Source organism: Parasteatoda tepidariorum, chromosome 12 (assembly GCF_982258835.1).
Source record: "Parasteatoda tepidariorum strain Cologne lab strain chromosome 12, Ptep-v5.0, whole genome shotgun sequence".
Classification (NCBI taxonomy): Eukaryota; Metazoa; Arthropoda; class Arachnida; order Araneae; family Theridiidae; genus Parasteatoda; species Parasteatoda tepidariorum.
The window spans coordinates 33,204,340-33,222,531 of NC_141766.1; the positions used below are offsets into that span (position 1 = coordinate 33,204,340).

The 18,192-nt window shown below is 28.4% G+C and overlaps 1 protein-coding gene and 1 long non-coding RNA gene across 7 annotated transcripts in view; one reads left to right on the top strand and one right to left on the bottom strand.

Moving 5' to 3' along the window:
• LOC107440918 (uncharacterized) overlaps nt 1-18,192 on the bottom strand; it is a 153,519-nt gene that overhangs the window by 12,552 nt on the left and 122,775 nt on the right. For all 6 annotated transcript variants that reach the window (XM_043041014.3, XM_043041013.3, XM_071188024.2 and 3 more), the window contains 2 exons: nt 14,051-14,597; nt 7,853-8,227 (listed from right to left, as the gene is read on the bottom strand). In XM_043041014.3, the coding sequence (XP_042896948.2) occupies nt 7,853-8,227; nt 14,051-14,597 (922 nt within the window). The remainder of the gene's footprint in view (nt 1-7,852; nt 8,228-14,050; nt 14,598-18,192) is intronic.
• Nucleotides 483-15,043, top strand: LOC122269160 (uncharacterized). Its single transcript, XR_006225009.3, has 2 exons — nt 483-998; nt 14,123-15,043. It is a non-coding gene; the product is annotated as an uncharacterized LOC122269160 (long non-coding RNA).

An 18,192-nucleotide genomic window follows, 5' to 3' on the forward strand; every position in this document is an offset into this window, starting at 1 on the left:
TATGATCTAAATATTTTTATAATAATTTCCAATTCCAAATTCAAGAGAATATTTTTAAAATTATTTTTAAGATCGAAAGTGGCTTAAACGATCTTCAAATGAAAATTACAAGTAGTTTATTTCAACACTCATCCTTCCAAGGTATCAACTGAAACTTTTGTTACCCAGAATTGAAATAATCACCATATTTGTAAATTGAAATATATTTCTAAAAAAGGAGCACATTTATGATCTAAATATTTTTATAACAATTTTCAATTCCAAATTCAGGAAAATTCTTTTAAAATTATTTTTAAGTTCGAAAGTGGCTTAAACGATCTTAAAATGAAAATAGCAAGTAGTTTATTCCAACACTGATCCTTCCAAGGTAACAATCGACACATTTGTTATCCAGCGTAAACTTTGACGTTTAGCCCCACAACAGTTGGCAATAATCCTAAAATTTATCTGATGAAGCATGTGCTGCTTTACTTTTTGCCGTCAACATCGGTTGACGCTTTTAATCGCAATGTCGAATGCTTTACAACCTGTTGTTCACGGCCACTACCTTCATACTCCAAGATAAATACAATTAATTTGTCATAATTGGACCCCTTGCCAAGGTTTGCGTAAATGGCGACTAAAGATGGGAAAGTAACGACTTAACAGATTTGGCACCGTAGTCCAGAGATAAGGCAAGAATTTGAGCTTAAAAGCCGGTATTGCCGCCAACGCGTAACAAATGGCGCGACCTTCAATTAAATGGCAATTTAAATATAAACAATGGATATCAAATGTATTCTAAGAAATGGTACTTGAGAAAAAAACTGGCAAATAAGAATAAAGTTGAAAATGTATACTTTTTTGTGCAGACGCAACAAGCATGGAAGGAAGCATGTAGGAAGCATCAAGCATGGAATATTGTGAACGAAAATTGTACGTCAGAAATATTCTAAGACTACCGAAATGTACTAAATGGACGTAGTTTAAAGGAATCAATCTATTTGGCATACGTCAAAGTAAGTGAAAAAATATTTTCATATTAAAAACTAGTAATTTTAAGAAAATTGAAAGTAAATTAATAGAATTCTAAATGTTTAATATAATTTTTGGCGGAAGATTAAAGTAAAATAGAATCCGTAAAATTATTTAAACAGTTTTAAACAGCTTTCTTTGTAAATTAAAATAAGAATAAAATAGACAAAAGTTTACTATCAACCATCTAAGATACTTTTGCTTCGTTTGTAAACAAACACTAACGTTGATATTATTTTGTTTACTTTATGAAAAGTGTTTCTCACAGTCTCTGGATGCATGGTTCATAAAAGAGTATTACCTGAACGTTCATTAATATTGACATAAATTATAAAAGACAAAAATATAGATCATAATATTCAATTTTATTCGGGCAGTTAAATTTAAATTCGAATAAATGAAGCAATTTTTATTTAATTTATAGTTTGCTTCAAAGAAACACTTATTTCTAAAGTCTTCTAATCATGTATTTATTTTATACAGCATATGAAAAGAAACGATTATTCCTAGTTGTACTTTTTATCATATAACTGTCTTACATTACATACAACAAACACATTAACGTCTTCTTGTCTTATAACCATTTTAAGCCAAGTATGATGAAAAAACATTTATCGTTTTTATCTTTTTGCCATGCAATTATTTCACGATGCATATAAAGAAACTTAGTGTTTTTATCTTTTTGCCATATAACTAAATTATGCAGTTTATTAAAAATTGTCATTTTTATCCTTTGCCATGTAACTATTTTACGCTGTGTATAAAAAATTTGTTGTTCTTATCTTTTGTCATTTAATATTTTACGATGCAAATAAAAAAAATTATAATTTTTATTTTTTTGCCATGTAACTATTTTACTCTATATATAAAAACTTAGAGTTTTTATCTTTTTGTCACGTAACTATTTTAAGCTGTGGATAAATTTAAGGTTAAGGTTTTCTTGTCGTGTGCCTCTTGCATATGGAAAAAAATTGATTATTCACGACTTCCTGTCATAGAACTATTGAGAACTTCTTATAAGAAAAAGTAATTTATTTTTAACTTCAACTTGCTATGCAACTATTTTCTTATGTAAGAAATAGTAATTTCTGTTAAATATATTACTTTAGAAATCCAAACGTCATAAAAATGAAGAAAATTACAAAGCCTTAAATCAAAACTTTTTAATGTAGTTGCCGGTGAAAAAGTAAATTCTGAACTAAAAACTATTTACATCTTTGATCTTATTTTTTTTTCACTGTTTTCATTGACTTGAATCTTTATTTCTTCATTTTTCATTTCTATTCCAACTATTTAAAATTTTATTTTAGTGCTTGAAAAGCTAATTATATTACATAATATTGCTGATAAAATTATGAGTTTTTTTATGATATTACTTTTGATAAGAAATGTCTTAAAAGCTAAAATTATACTGGATGAAAGTTAGACTATGTATATTCCAGTTTACTTTAGTTCCTCCTAAATTTAAACGCAAATTACTTGAAAACTTTGTTAAAATTAAAAATTTTAATATATATCATATTTTAATAATCTAATTTACAAGTAAAATTACTAGAAAACTCGAAACCAGCAATTTTCATTTCCACTCAGTCTGCTACCTCTTAAAAGGTATTAAAGAAAGGTTTTTGATTTTACTTCTTCATACCAAGGTTGGTTCCTCAGATCAATATTAATTCTTTCGTTGTACCTACATGCAAGTTTATCAATAATCAGTGCCCATATTGTATAGATTTTGAGCTCTTGTCTAAAATGAGTACTTTAAGGATCGCAAATTAACACTTAAGCACGAAAAATCCAACACGCAATCGAAATATGTGGAAAGTCAGAAGAAGTCTGTGAAACCAGTTCTAGAAACACCAAAACAAAATTGATTTTATATTTTATTTTATAACCGTCGTTGAACAGCCGACCCAATTTTGGGTTTACGACCACTAATGTTCAACTCAGTAGCCTTGCAATTTTGAATCCAATCCAGAAGACAAGGGAACTCCTGGGTTAAGTATTGGGTGAAATTCGCCTTCGAGGAGGACTTTTAGATGGAACTGACTCGCATTTGTGTTACAAGGAGAGGAAAACTGCGAAAACATCTCACGGTTAGCCTGACGGCAAGGGGACTCTAACCCATGATCCGTCTACCACAAAGGATATTTTACGTCAGCATTGTGATCGGTCAGGATTCGAACCCGGTTCACTTCATTGCAAGGCGAATGCTCTCACCCCTGAGACCTCACGACTCAAACGAGTTTGATTGTTAGAAAAAACTCGGCGTTGTTTTCGTAATCATTTCTCGACACTTCTTTGTTTCTTAACTAAACAGGTTTTGATGTTTGATTAAGCCGCCTTCTTCATTTGCGATTCCTCAAATTTCGATAATAGTTTTGTTTTTTTCCAGTTAAAATTTCATTTATGTAGCCCAATGAGTACACTTCTTTAACTTGATTTTTAACAAGATTTTATAAGAAGGCTTCTAAAATGTACACATTAAGAATAATTGTCAAACAAATTGCTTGCACAAACAATGTTTTAAGAAAAAAATTAAATGGACTAAAATATTTTTTTTTCTTAATTTACCTCGGTGGTTATATTAAGTAATTCTTATTTACCGCACATTTCTAGGCCTTTACGCGACTATATTCCAAATAATACACTTTGTAGAGCTTTACCTGATTTTCTTTATAATTTTTGATCATTTAATATTCAGTAATGCTTGTATTTTTAAGCTATCGTAATACAGTGAATAATATACATTTTCTAAGGATATTAAATACCATAAATTCTATACATTTGCATAAATATTTTCGGAGAATTCATTCTGTCTCGCTTAAATGTCTCTTTATACCCAACAACTGCAATATTTAATGCATACGCGGAGAAACAAATATCCATAAATTATATATTTACATAAATATTTACGGAGAATTCATTCTGCCGCTCTTAAATGCCTCTTTATATCAAACAACTGCAATCTTTAATGCATACGCGGAGAAACAAATATCCATAAATTATATATTAACATAAATATTTACGGAGAATTCTTTCTGCCGCTCTTAAATGCCTCTTTATATCAAACAACTGCAATATTTAATGCATACGCGGGGAAACAAATATCCGTAAATTATATATTTACATAAATATTTACGGAGAATTCATTCTGCCGCTCTTAAATGCCTCTTTATATCAAACAACTGCAATATGTAATGCATACGCGGAGAAACAAGTATCCATAAATTATATATTTACATAAATATTTACGGAGAATTCATTCTGCCGCTCTTAAATGCCTCTTTATATCTTTATATCTAACAACTGCAATATGTAATGCATACGCGGAGAAACAAGTATCCATAAATTATATATTTACATAAATATTTACGGAGAATTCATTCTGCCGCTCTTAAATGCCTCTTTATATCTTTATATCTAACAACTGCAATATTTAATGCATACGCAGAGAAACAAATATCCATAAATTATATATTTACATAAATATTTACGGAGAATTCTTTCTGCCGCTCTTAAATGCCTCTTTATATCAAACAACTGCAATATTTAATGCATACGCGGGGAAACAAATATCCGTAAATTATATATTTACGTAAATATTTACGGAGAATTCATTCTGCCGCTCTTAAATGCCTCTTTATATCAAACAACTGCAATATGTAATGCATACGCGGAGAAACAAGTATCCATAAATTATATATTTACATAAATATTTACGGAGAATTCATTCTGCCGCTCTTAAATGCCTCTTTATATCTTTATATCTAACAACTGCAATATTTAATGCATACGCAGAGAAACAAATATCCATAAATTATATATTTACATAAATATTTACGGAGAATTCATTCTGCCGCTCTTAAATGCCTCTTTATATCTTTATATCTAACAACTGCAATATTTAATGCATACGCGGAGAAACAAATATCCATAAATTATATATTTACATAAATATTTACGGAGAATTCATTCTGCCGCTCTTAAATGCCTCTTTATATCAAACAACTGCAATATTTAATGCATACGCGGAGAAACAAGTATCCATAAATTATATATTTACATAAATATTTACGGTGAATTCATTCTGCCGCTCTTAAATGCCTCTTTATATCAAACAACTGCAATATTTAATGCATACGCGGAGAAACAAATATCCGTAAATTATATATTTACATAAATATTTACGGAGAATTCATTCTGCCGCTCTTAAATGCCTCCTTATATCAAACAACTGCAATATTTAATGCATACGCCGGGAAACAAATATCCGTAAATTATATATTTACATAAATATTTACGGAGAATTCATTCTGCCGCTCTTAAATGCCTCTTTATATCAAACAACTGTAATATTTGATGCATACGCGGTTGAACAAATGCTGGTGTAATTACCGCATTGTAGGGTAATGATATTTTGGATATTTCTGGTTAAAAAGAAGAAAATTAATTTGGTTAATATAACTAAAATAAATGGTATTTGAACCATTTCATTGGTAATTTTACTGGCTTATCGGAAATTCTGATTTTCGAAATTGAAGCCTTTATAACCACACATTTAATGAAAAATACAAACTGAAAAGTAAATTTAACCAATTAAATAGTTCTTATGCCATGCTTTAAAACATCATGATAAAAGTACCAATTTTTACCACATTTACCAAATTTCATCACATATTATGAAACCATATTTTATTATTACTTTTACCAAAATTACTACCAAAACACTTCAGTGAAAAATATTGAGCTTTTTGTGTTCCTATAGAGCCAGAAACACGGTAAATTTTACCATATTCTGGTAGTTTCTACCATACTTTTTTCCTCAGTGTTATTTTCATAATCAATTTTGAAAATGTTAAACATCAAAAAAGTTAAATTCGTAATGTAAAAATGTAAAAATTTCAATTATTTTTTTATGCTCCTTTAATTTTAATATCACAGAGCCTGAAACTAGAAGTAATTTTCTAAAAATAAAATTTATAAATCATTACTGAATTACCATTTTGAAGAATATTTATAAGATATGACTAATAAGAATAGTATTTTTAAATAAAAAAATACAAGTCATGCAAATAGAAATTATCATTCACTGTGAATAAGTGTCATGTTTTAATTTCAGTCCCATAAAATTTTATATTTCAAGGGGATCCGGGACACAATTTTATTTTTTTAATGCAAGCAATATTTTGAAATATTTTGTTGCACCTTGTTAAAAGTTATAAATTTTGTGCCAATTTCTCCTATTAAGCTTGTAGAATTTTACTATTTTAAAATTAAGCAATTTTAAAAAAATAATTCGAATAATATTTAATAAAACTGAAGTTTATAAGTTTTAAATTTGGCATTGTTTTCTTTGAATTAGGGATACGTATAGGAATATTAATCAGAGATATACATGATAAGGAATCATAACTATAATTTATCTTGAGCAAAAACTGCTACTAGCAGTATTTTTTTTAAAAAAAATTAGAAAAACTTCAAAATTAAATTGCATCTATTTGTTTTTTTTTTATTTTTAAAATTCATGGACTGAATTTATAAAATAAAATCAAGCATTCTTTGAAGTATCAATTCAGCATTGAACCATAATATTTGTACGATAAACCATAATATGGTGCACTTTTCCCACAATCTGAATAAAGTATTAAATTAGACTATGTTTCATTTCAATTTGAACCAAGTTTAAAAAAATATAATGAAACTATTCAACTAGTAACATATTAAGGGTTGCAACAAATTTGAATTATCTTATGATTAAACAAGCTCTAAAATTCTTGAGGGTGATATTTCAAATTTATAGAGTAATCTTCTTTCGTTTTCTATATAGGTCGTTTAAAAGTTGGGGAAAAAACGTGAAAAAATGACAACGGAAAAAGAGAAAACATTCTATATTATTCAAATTATTTTTCATTATCACTTGAAGTTTAATTTGAAAAAATGAATAAACAAAATCAAGTCATATGCCTCGTTCTAATTAAAGTTAAAAAAAAACACTATTGAAATATTCTAAGGTTCAGTATCGCGTGAAATTCACTGTGGAAAAAAATTGAATAAAATATAGTCATATGGCACGTTCTAATTAATATTAGAATAATCCTCATTTAGATATCCTAAGGTTGCATGATGACATTCAATGAGAAAAAAAATAGATAAAATAAAACACAGTCATATGGCTCATTCGAATTAAATTGAAAAGTTCCCCATTAAAATAATCTAAGAGTCAGAATCACTCTATATTCAAAACGAAAATAAAAATAAATAAAATAAAACTTTGCCATACGGCACATTCTAAAAATCCCCATTAAAATATTCTAAGGTTCATTTCCACTTGAAATTCAGGGCGAAAAAAACATAAAATAAAACTTAGTCATATGGCTCATTCTAATTAAGAAAAATTCCTATTAAAATATCCAAAGGTTTAATATCACGTGAAATTCAGTGCGAGAAATAAATAAATAAAATAAAATCTAAGCTCATTCTAATTAAAATAAAAAGAAATTCCCATTAAATAATATCCTAAGGTTCAGTATCAAATGAAATTCAAAGCGAAAAAAAATAAAACCTAGTCATACAGTTCATTCTAATTGAAATGAAAAAAAATCAATATTAAATAACTAATGCCATTATTCTTATGTAATAAAATAGTTAATAAATGACAAAATTTTCAAGATTTTTGTGTCCTGAACCCCCTGCATTAAATATATTAAATACAAATTGCGAGGTTGGCAACACTAGATAATCTACATAGTGTCTTAAAATATTCCTGCTATAGCACTAAATGCTTATCAAGCATTTTGCTAACAGCTAAGCAAAAGCCATATATAACCTTTTTCCTTACATCATTTTGATTCTGAGAAGAATAAGTACGAGGAACAGATTGCTTTGTTGCAGTCAGTGACAATCTTTTTTCTTCTCGATCGTCTGACACCTTTTCCAATTTCATTTTTAGTTCTCGAACTTGTGCTCTAAGCTCTCTGATTGTTTCTTCCAATCCACTCTTTTCTTCTTCTATGGTTCGAATTTTATTTTTCATTTGTGCTTCTGTTGTACTCAAGACATTTTCAGTTTGTTGTAAGGAAGTTTTTAAGTCACTTTCAGATTTTTTTAACTTCACCAAGGTTTTTCTGGAGGTATCTAGTTCTAGTTGAGCTTTATGAAGATTGGACGCTAGTTCGTCTTTGTCATTCAACTGAGATTCTAGTTTTTCACGTAGCTGAAAAGGAACAAAATGTCAATAATGCCATTTAATAAATAGTTTTTTTTTATTGAACAATTAGTTTTAATATTTCAGTTAATTAAACTGAAACGAAAGTAATATCTTAGATTGCAAAAGAATATAAACAATTTTATTTCACTGTAAAGTAATTCTAGTTTTTCACGCAGTTAAAAAGGGACAAAATGTCAATAATGCCATTCAGTAAATTATTTTAAATTTTTTTTTAATTTATTGAAGCATTTATTTTTTTATTTTAATTAATTAAACTGAAACGAAAAAAATATCTTAAATTGCAAAAGAATATATACTATTAATTTCAGGGTAAAGTAATTTTTTTAAACAATTAAACTGTATTTTTAGATTTATTTTAGAATAAATTCCGTAAATATTTTCTTTCGCAGTCATAATTTATGATCCAGTAAACAAAAGATAAAGTAATATTTTGATTTACGATATTGTTGATATTATTTATAATAAGCATCTATTAAATTAATGAAAAAATTCGTCTTGAAAAGTCATTTTTTATTTATTTTGTTCCATTTGAATTCACTTATTTAGAATTGGCATGCAAATTTGCATTGAAATTTATTGTCTCGAATTTTATTGCCAAAAGATATGAGCTACGAAATTACCTTAGTAAGAGAAAATGATTTTAAGAAACTCCCGGCATTCTATGTTGCAATCGATTTTATAAAAACAATGCGATATGTTACAATCAATTTCATAAATTTTTAAAAATATTTAGTAGACTCGTTATTTTGCAATAATTTTTTTAATTTAAAGATATATTTGTGTATTTGAAATCATTTCGTAACTGCTAAAATTTTGCTTTAAAAACACTTTAATACTATCTCATTTCCATTATAATTGTTAAATATGAGAATATGTATCGCAAGAACTGCAGACGTTTTGGTAGGTGGAGCATATATATAAAGAAAATTGTCGGATACAAAATCTTTCAAGGAAAAAATTCTCGTCGAGCAGTGAGTGATAATAAAAAGAATTTTTTTTAGAACTTTACTTGTTTTTTAGAGATCTACTTGTACTCTATAAAAAGTTCCAGATCAAATTACGGTAAAAAGTACAGGCTCTCAGTGCGCCAGTGCTTTTTTAAAGTAAAATCCATTTTTACCAGGACATGTTACGGAAAAATCTGATATACCGTAATTTTTACAGTAATAATTACCATAAAATCACTGAATCACTCGAATTAAATAAATATTACTGTAAATATTACGGTGCAATATTTTACTGTAAAAATGAATTTTACGGTAAAAGGGATACACCCAAAGTACCTGTACTTTATACCGTAATTTAATTTGGATGATTTTAATGTGTAGCTCTATGAAAACCTCTAAAAGCAAATCATAGTATAATTTGTTATCTTTTTGAGATTATAAAGTAATGAATTAACTCTACAAAACGAAAGTCGTTGTATATCTTATCTACGCTATAAAAAATATTCCTTGAAAGTAATGATCGGAAAAAAATTGAAAAATTACGAGTGATGGACCACTCTTTCGTAGCCAGGGCTTGAACGCAAGGAACTCGCTTAACAAGCTAATCTAAACTCTGTACCTACCTGTAAAACAGTATGGATGGTTTTAAAATCAGATAAAATGTAACAGAAAACCAATTTTGCCGGCAAAATAATTGAGAAAAAGTTCATGGCGGTCCTTTATTAACATGAATTTAGATTACTTTCTCAGTATAATTTACTGTAAAAGTTTAATAGTGGTAGATATTTTATATTACTGTAATAAGTAGAGCCCGGATTTTGATTGAAAATATTGAACTAAAACAATGTTTTACTCTTCAAAATTATTATGAGTCGTTTCAAAAAATATAAAGCAATGCAATACTTGTTCTACGTTCATTAAAGTTCGACAAATATGTTTTGTGTCCAAAAATAACAGAAAAAGGAAAATATATTGACTCCAAAACATTTTCATTTTGTATAGAAACTTAAATGAATATAACAACTTCTATCTCATAATATTGCTAAATATCAGAATTACAGTGGATTATTAATTTTTTTTTTAATATTTTGAAATGTAAACGAGCGGTTCCTGTCTGAAAGCAAATTTTTATACCAGGAGAAGCTTCTTTCAACGTCTACTGATGTTATTGGTGCGTACTTGAAAAGGACGGTCACACTTACTGACAATTCTTCTTCAATTTGAAAAGATGTTGCTTCACCTGTTAATATCCTAGAAATTTTCTTCATTGTTTGGAAGCCAGAGTAATAATAAAAAATTATAAAAAATAATGAAAATTAGAAAAATTTAGCAAAAAATTTAAAAAATGCTTTAAAATGCAAAATACGCCCCAAAATTTAAAAGAAAATGCCCTATAAATCTCAAACAATGCTCTAAAGGACAAAGAATGTCCAAAAATGCAAAAAATGCAAAATCCGGGCCTTAGTAATAAGTGATCATAATGAAGCAAAATTTCGTGCAGTTCAAAAATTAAAAAATAAATAACTCTAAATTCCAGTACCAAAATTCGAGAACTCTGGCTACAAACGCTGATAGCGATTCTATTCATGGAACGTCGGATGGGAAGTAATGCCACTCAGAAAGAAGATTTCGGTCTCAGACGACTACTGCGATTTATATTTGCAAACAACTAATTATTTAAGGTTGACTAATTATTTAAGGTTAACAACTAATTATTTAAGGTATTTTGCAATAGCAGTAGCTGCGTGTACACATTTTTAATCAATTTTTGATCAATACAAACTAATTCTACTTCAAACAAAGGGGTATTTTTCATCATCGGTGGTCGGTATATTTAAAGATTAATGTTTTTAACAGCTTATGGAAGCAATTTTGTTTCAAGAATTACATGACGATCGGGTTACCGAAAGATTGTTTTAACAGCTTATGATGACATAATTTCATGAGAATTAGCTAACTTAATGATTATTGTTTAAACAGCTAATTTAGACATTTTTTCATAAAAAAATAACTTGACTGTTAGCTAGCCAACGTTTAATATTTTAAGAACGTATGGTAACATATTTCATAGAAAATTACGTAACTATCAACAACCTTTACGATTATTTCTTACAAAGCTTATTGTGGCTTTCTTTTGAAAGAAAATTTCTTGACAATCAGCTAATCTAACGATTCTTGTTTTAGCAGATTAAGGAAGAATTTTTTTCAAGAGAATTGCTTGGCGGTTAACAACTCGGTTATTGTTTTATTAACAGCTTTGCAATAGACTTTTTTAAAAAAAAACTGCAAAAATGAGTCAGGAATTGATAACTAAATGAAAGATTTATTTGATAATTTAAGTTATTTTTACTTTATTTTACTTTTATTTATTTAATTTATTGCAATGTAATATCAATTTTAATGATAATTTCTTACTTTTTAATGCATGCCTGTTATTTGATATGTAATTTACTTATGGATTTATAAAACTAAAATAACTTTTCAACAGATTTAAATGATAATTAAATTGCGAAAAACTAAACCTTTCATTTAACACATTTTCGATGAAAGATTTTTTTTACATTAAAAAAACCTTTATTAAAAAAATCTGATTTAATTTTAGTTTTATTACTTAATAAGCTTATTTCTATTTATTAAAACAGCTTTTATGGAACAATTGCAATATGCCAATAAAATAATTCGTAATGTTTATATCGGAAATCTTTCTAAATAATAGTTATATAATGGCCATTTTTTTCTCTCATCTTTTTGTATTTTTCGATTTAAAAAAACACTATCAAGCGCTTGATTTACTGCCTCATTGGTTTAAAATGAAATATACCGACAACGTAGAGGAACAATCATTAGATAGGAGTATTTTCTGTTTCCATTCAGTGTGCAGCTTGAAAAGTTTAAAATATTTAGCTAATACTTATTGTTCATAAAGCCGAGAATTATATTTTTATCAATTTTTATATTCGAACCCTAAAATATTATATTATATAAAGAAGAGTGGCAAAATGCGTTTATATTTAGGATCACATAGCGTAGAAACAGCGCAATTAAGCACAAATGTACGAATTCGGAACATTAACAGCCGTTTCTATATTAAAAACAGGGGGCGATGGGTGTTGCTTTTGAGCAACGGAGTTCCTGAACAACAAGGCTGGAACTTTCCATATAATTATTGAAAGGGAGAAAAATAGCTGGAGATGTTAGCCAAGCAATTTATGCTAAAAACAAGTTTTATCATCAGTTTTCCCGCTGATGATATTACTTGCTCAAAGAACCGATACTGGTGTCTGACTTTGAACTTGATTTCTTCTATTTATTGCGTTGTTTTAATACCAGCCCAAAAAGACCCAAAAGACTACAATTTCTGGATACTAAAAGCATTGTCATAAAAAATTAACGCATATTTGTTTCCTGAAAAAGGTATAAATGGATGAAAGAAACTTTAATTCAATTATCCCATTACTTTTTGATAGTTTCAAGTATCCTTAACCAACACTGAAGAAACAAAAATTCGAATCAAATTACGGTAAAAAGCACCGGCACTCAGTGTAGCGGTATTCTTTACCCTAAAATTTAACGGGACAAAAAATTTGATATACTTACCTTAATTTTTACAGTAATACTTATTGTAAAATCACTGTAGTTAAATAAATATTACTGAAAAAAGTTACGGTATAATATTTTGAGGCAAAAAAAATGGACTTTACGGTAAAATGAATTTCAAAGAAGCAGATCTTAGAGTGCCCGTACTTTTTACCGCAATTTGATCCGGAATTTTTTGCAATGCGCTTACTCCATCAATTATTGAATTCATAACATAAACGTTTTTATTAGTAACATTTTTCTTTTTTTATTGTAATTACATAGTAGACTGTGAAGGAAAGGAGGGTTATTTTCGTACTAAAGTTTAGTGTACATTATGCATCAGCATGATGCATTTGATGCATTGATGACATAGAAAACAATGTATAAATCACAATATTATGCAGTTACAACAGACAGGCAGTGTTTTGGTATAATTGCCAAAACAACGAATCTCTTCTGATTTATAACATATACACTGTAAGAAATTTTGGATCAAATTACGGTAAAAAGTACTTGCACCTTGAGGGTAACATCCATAAAATCCACTTTAACGTAAAATCCATTTTTACCGCAAAATTTTATTCCTGAATTTTGATACTAATTTTTTTTTAATTACTGTAATTCAGAGATTTTACAATAATTATTACTATATAAAAATTACGGTGCACTTCAGATTTTATTTGTTTCGTGAAATTTTACATTAATAGATTTTACTGAAAAAAATACCGGAGCACAGGTTGCCAGTACTTTAACCATAATTTGATCGGGAATTTTTTACAGTGCATCGTGCTGATGATGGATGGTGTTTGCCACTGTTCTAAAATGATAGTTTTTTTTTCAAACTATTTTACTTGTGCTATATGTTGTTTTCTACTATATTGTACTACTTTATGATCCATATGCTTATGTTAAATGAGTTTTAAGTTCTTAATCAACAGCTATTTTTTATACTAATATTTCACAACTTGATTTTGTTTGTTGGGAACATAATAGAAATCAAATTTTAAATAAAATTATATTTACGTTGCAAAAAAACTAATGAAAAATGTTTGACACATTGTATAAACTGTGTTTTATAACTGGGAAATTATGCTAAAAACGCATTTATATCTACATTTTTATTTCGAACACAAGGTAAATAGTAATTTTCGCAGTTTCCAAAATAGTTGGTTGCATTCGTATTATTATAAATAATAAAGAAAGTTAGATATTGTATAACAGAATCAGCTAATTTTATAAATAATTCAAAGATTTAAATAAAACTTATAAAATATTGCACTACCTTTTCTAGATCTTTAACTTTACTCATAGCATTTCTTTGAATTTGTTCTAATCCTTCGATTTTTTCTTTCAGAACATTTTCCCTGGATTCAGCTTCCAACAACTCAACAACCAAATCATCTGGTTTCCTGCCATCAGAACTACGCCTTTCCTTGTGCAAAGCGCCACGTAGTCTACTTTCAATTTCTTCAAGGTGTCCAACTCTTTGTTTGAGATTTCTTTCAGATATTTCAAGTTCTTCTATTTTGTTTTTGTACCCTTGTTCCACAGATGCAACAATTCTGTCAGCATGTTCTAATGTTTCTCTATATGCTGCTTCCTTCTGTTCCATTTCATCTAGTTTTTCTCTCAACTCTACTTCGCGAATGCGGAGTTCCTTCAATTGGTTCAAAAGTTTTTCTCGTCGGAAATTGCTTATGCCGTCATTATTGATATCTGAACCGAAACCAGAATCGATATCACCAGTTAATCGATGAAGTTCTTTGTGCAAGTGTGTCACATTGTTTTCAAGTTCGGCAATTCTAGCTTTATAACCTTCTTCCTTACCTCTGTAATGTAAAAGGATAAGTTTTTAGTCATAAATATCATCAATAAATTTAATAAAATCATTTTATCAATAAATTTGAAATGTTTGAAATATTTCAATTAGTTAAACTGAAACAAAAATAATATTTTAGATTGTAAAAGAATACAAACTACTTCATTTCGCCGTAAAGAAATTTTAGTTTTTTACGCAGCTAAAAAGGAACAAAATGTCACTAAGGCCATTTAATAAAATATTTTGAAATAGTTTTTGTTTTATTGAACAATTATACTTTAGATTTCAATTAGCTAAACTGAAACAAAAATAATATCTTAGATTGTAAAAGGATATAAACTACTTCATTTCACTGTAAAGTAATTCTAGTTTTTCACGCCAGTAATTCTAGTTTTTTACGCAGCTAAAAAGGAACAAAATGTCACTAAGGCCATTTAATAAAATATTTTGAAATAGTTTTTGTTTTATTGAACAATTATACTTTAGATTTCAATTAGCTAAGCAGAAACAAAAATAATATCTTAGATTGTAAAAGGATATAAACTACTTCATTTCACTGTAAAGTAATTCTAGTTTTTCACGCAGTTAAAAAGGAACAAAATGTCACTAAGGCCATTTAATAAAATATTTTGAAATAGTTTTTGTTTTATTGAACAATTATACTTTAGATTTCAATTAGCTAAACTGAAACAAAAATAATATCTTAGATTGTAAAAGGAAATAAACTACTTCATTTCACTGTAAAGTAATTCTAGTTTTTCACGCAGTTAAAAAGGAACAAAATGTCACTAAGGCCATTTAATAAAATATTTTGAAACAGTATATTTTACTATAACTATTTTATTTCACTGTAAAGTAATTCCAGATTTTCACGCAGCTAAAAAAGTTCAAAATATCAATAAAGGCATTTAATAAATTATTTCAAATTATTTTTTTTTTATTTATTTAACAATTAATTATAATTTTATCAATAAATTTGATGTTTTAAAGACTTTGTACTAAATAATAACATGTAGCAACCACAGCGTCATCTCAACAGGCAGTAGATGCTCAGACTTTGAACAGAATTGACCTTTTCTTTCTCCTTCTCATAATTATTCGAATTTATGTGTGTGCTATTTGTTGTTAATAAAAATATTTGGCACTAAGCTTTTCGTTATTTAAATCCTCAAGATCTAGCCAGGGCCACAAGCATAAATTGGCTTTGCCCTTTTTTAGAACTGTCTCAAAAAGAATTAAATATGAGATATTAAATGAAAAATTGTGGTAGAGCTTTGTTGGCATGCTAATTAGCATATATTTTGATTAAATGGTCCTTAGGGATTTACCAAAAAAAATAATTTTATAGCATATTAACTTCTGAATTGAATTATTAATCATTATATTACGTTTGTATCTGAATTAAATAGGAAAAAACATTTGATAGCATAAAAAGCTGGAACTGACTTTAATGCACCAAATTCATACAGCGTTATAAACATACAAAATAAGATCAAATAATCCATAAATTAAACTTGGTATAAGAGCAAAAGAAGATAGAAAAGAAAATATGGGCAGGAAACGAGCAAATAAGGAAGAAAACGTCACTAGGGTGCCTCGTGAAACCCGTTTTTATCTAAACCCCCTTAGAGATAAATTCAATACACCTTAAAAGACGTTTTTATATTATGGTCACTTGAATTACACCTGATCCTGATAGAATCTTTTAGCTTCGTACTGTTTTTGGATGATTATTGCTCAGAACTTGTAGTTAGCAAAGATGAATAATAAATTATTATTGTATCATTTTGCTAAGAATTAGCAATTTTTTAGCATTTTACAGCACTAAATCCGGAACGGAACAAAATAGAACAATTTTATATCGTAGGTAATTGCATAGGTTCGTAAGAAGTTACTAAATGTTTGAGAATGAGTCGTGGCTGTTCAGGAGATAGGGCATTCATCCGCCAATGAGGTGACCCAGGTTTGAATCCCAGCGGAGGCTGGTTGATATGAATTCTGCTTCCAGCTGGCTCGAACCATTCACAGTGCTGACGCAAAAAGTCCTCAATGGTTGACGGATCTTGGGTTAGAATCCCTTTGTTGTCGAGCTAACCGTCGTTTTCCTTTCTATGTAAAACAAGTGTGGGGTTAGTTCTATGAAAAAGGGTTCCATGAAGGGTAGTCTGTCTCAGTGCGTGATCCATGAGTTCCCTTGTCTTCTGGGATGTATTCAAAATAACAAGGTTACGGAGTTGAACATTGGTAGTCGTGAACTCAAAATTGAGTCGGCTGTTCAATGTCAGTTATAAAATAGACGGGAAAGGGTAAAGCTTGACACTTAAACATGTTGACCAACAGCTAATAATTATTGATGCCCTCCTTCAACTATTTATGTCTTAGAACCTTTCATCTCTTAAAAAACTTTAATTGCTGAAATCATTTTGTTCCATGTAAATCAAATTAATCGCTGTAAAATTAAGCAGTGAGGAACAAACATTTTCCGAAATGAGTGAGTAGAAAAAAAGGGATTATATTCGGATTCAGGAGGATATTTCATAGAAGAATTACAAGAACTGTTAGGTGCCATGTTAAATTCCAATTTTATTTTTCTGAAAATATTCTGAATTCAAATGCAGAATTTAAATATTTATTATGTGTACGTGTCACAAGAGGTAATACTATTAACAACTTCCAAATTCATTCCCGTTATTTTTTAGTTGTATCTGGCTCAAATGCAATTTTTAACAAGTATCAGATAAAAAATATATATTTTCACAAGAATTACTGCTTTTTCCGGTAAGCAATATTTCTACCAGTTAATATACTAAACTTATAGAAAAATTTTAGTTCAATAACGGTTTATAAGTAGAATATTTCTTAAGTATACCTTTTTATAAATTCTAGCTTTACTCCAAATATTTATACTTAAAAGAATTACAAGCAATATGATATCATTTTGAGAAAATTAATAGTTTGGAGAAGATATCTTTTATTGGAAGTTATCAAGTGTCCAAACCATGACCAACAAATTAAACAAAATGGGGAGTTTTCTGCCTTTTGCTCAGAAAACCAGTAATTGCTTACGAGATTTGTCAACAGGTGCTGATTGGGAAGAATTATAAATAACATTTTTTTAAACCACTATTTGCAGCAACATTAAGGCGTAGTCAAAAGACTAATCTTGTCAACAAGTGCTGAGTGAGAAGAACTATAAAGAATTTTTTTGAAACCACTATTTACTGCAAAATTAAAGCGTGGTCAAAGGACTAATTTTGTTAACAGGTGCTGATTGAAAAGAGCTATAAGGAATGTTTTTTTAAAACCACTATTTGCAGTAACATTTAAGCGTAGCCAAAGGATTAATCTTGGCAACAGGTTCTGATTGAGAAGAACTATAAAGAATTTTTTTTAACCACTATTTGTAGCAACATTAAGGCTCAGTCAAAAACCTAATCCAACAAACATTCGTGCAAATATTTCACCTGCAACAGAAAACTATATTTTATAGTTCTTCCAATTTTGAGCACGCCATCTGTTGTGAAATTTCATAACTAATTTTTGAAAATTAGGTTAAAATTACTGGTTTTGTAAGCATAAAGCAACATACCTCTAATTCTTTTAAA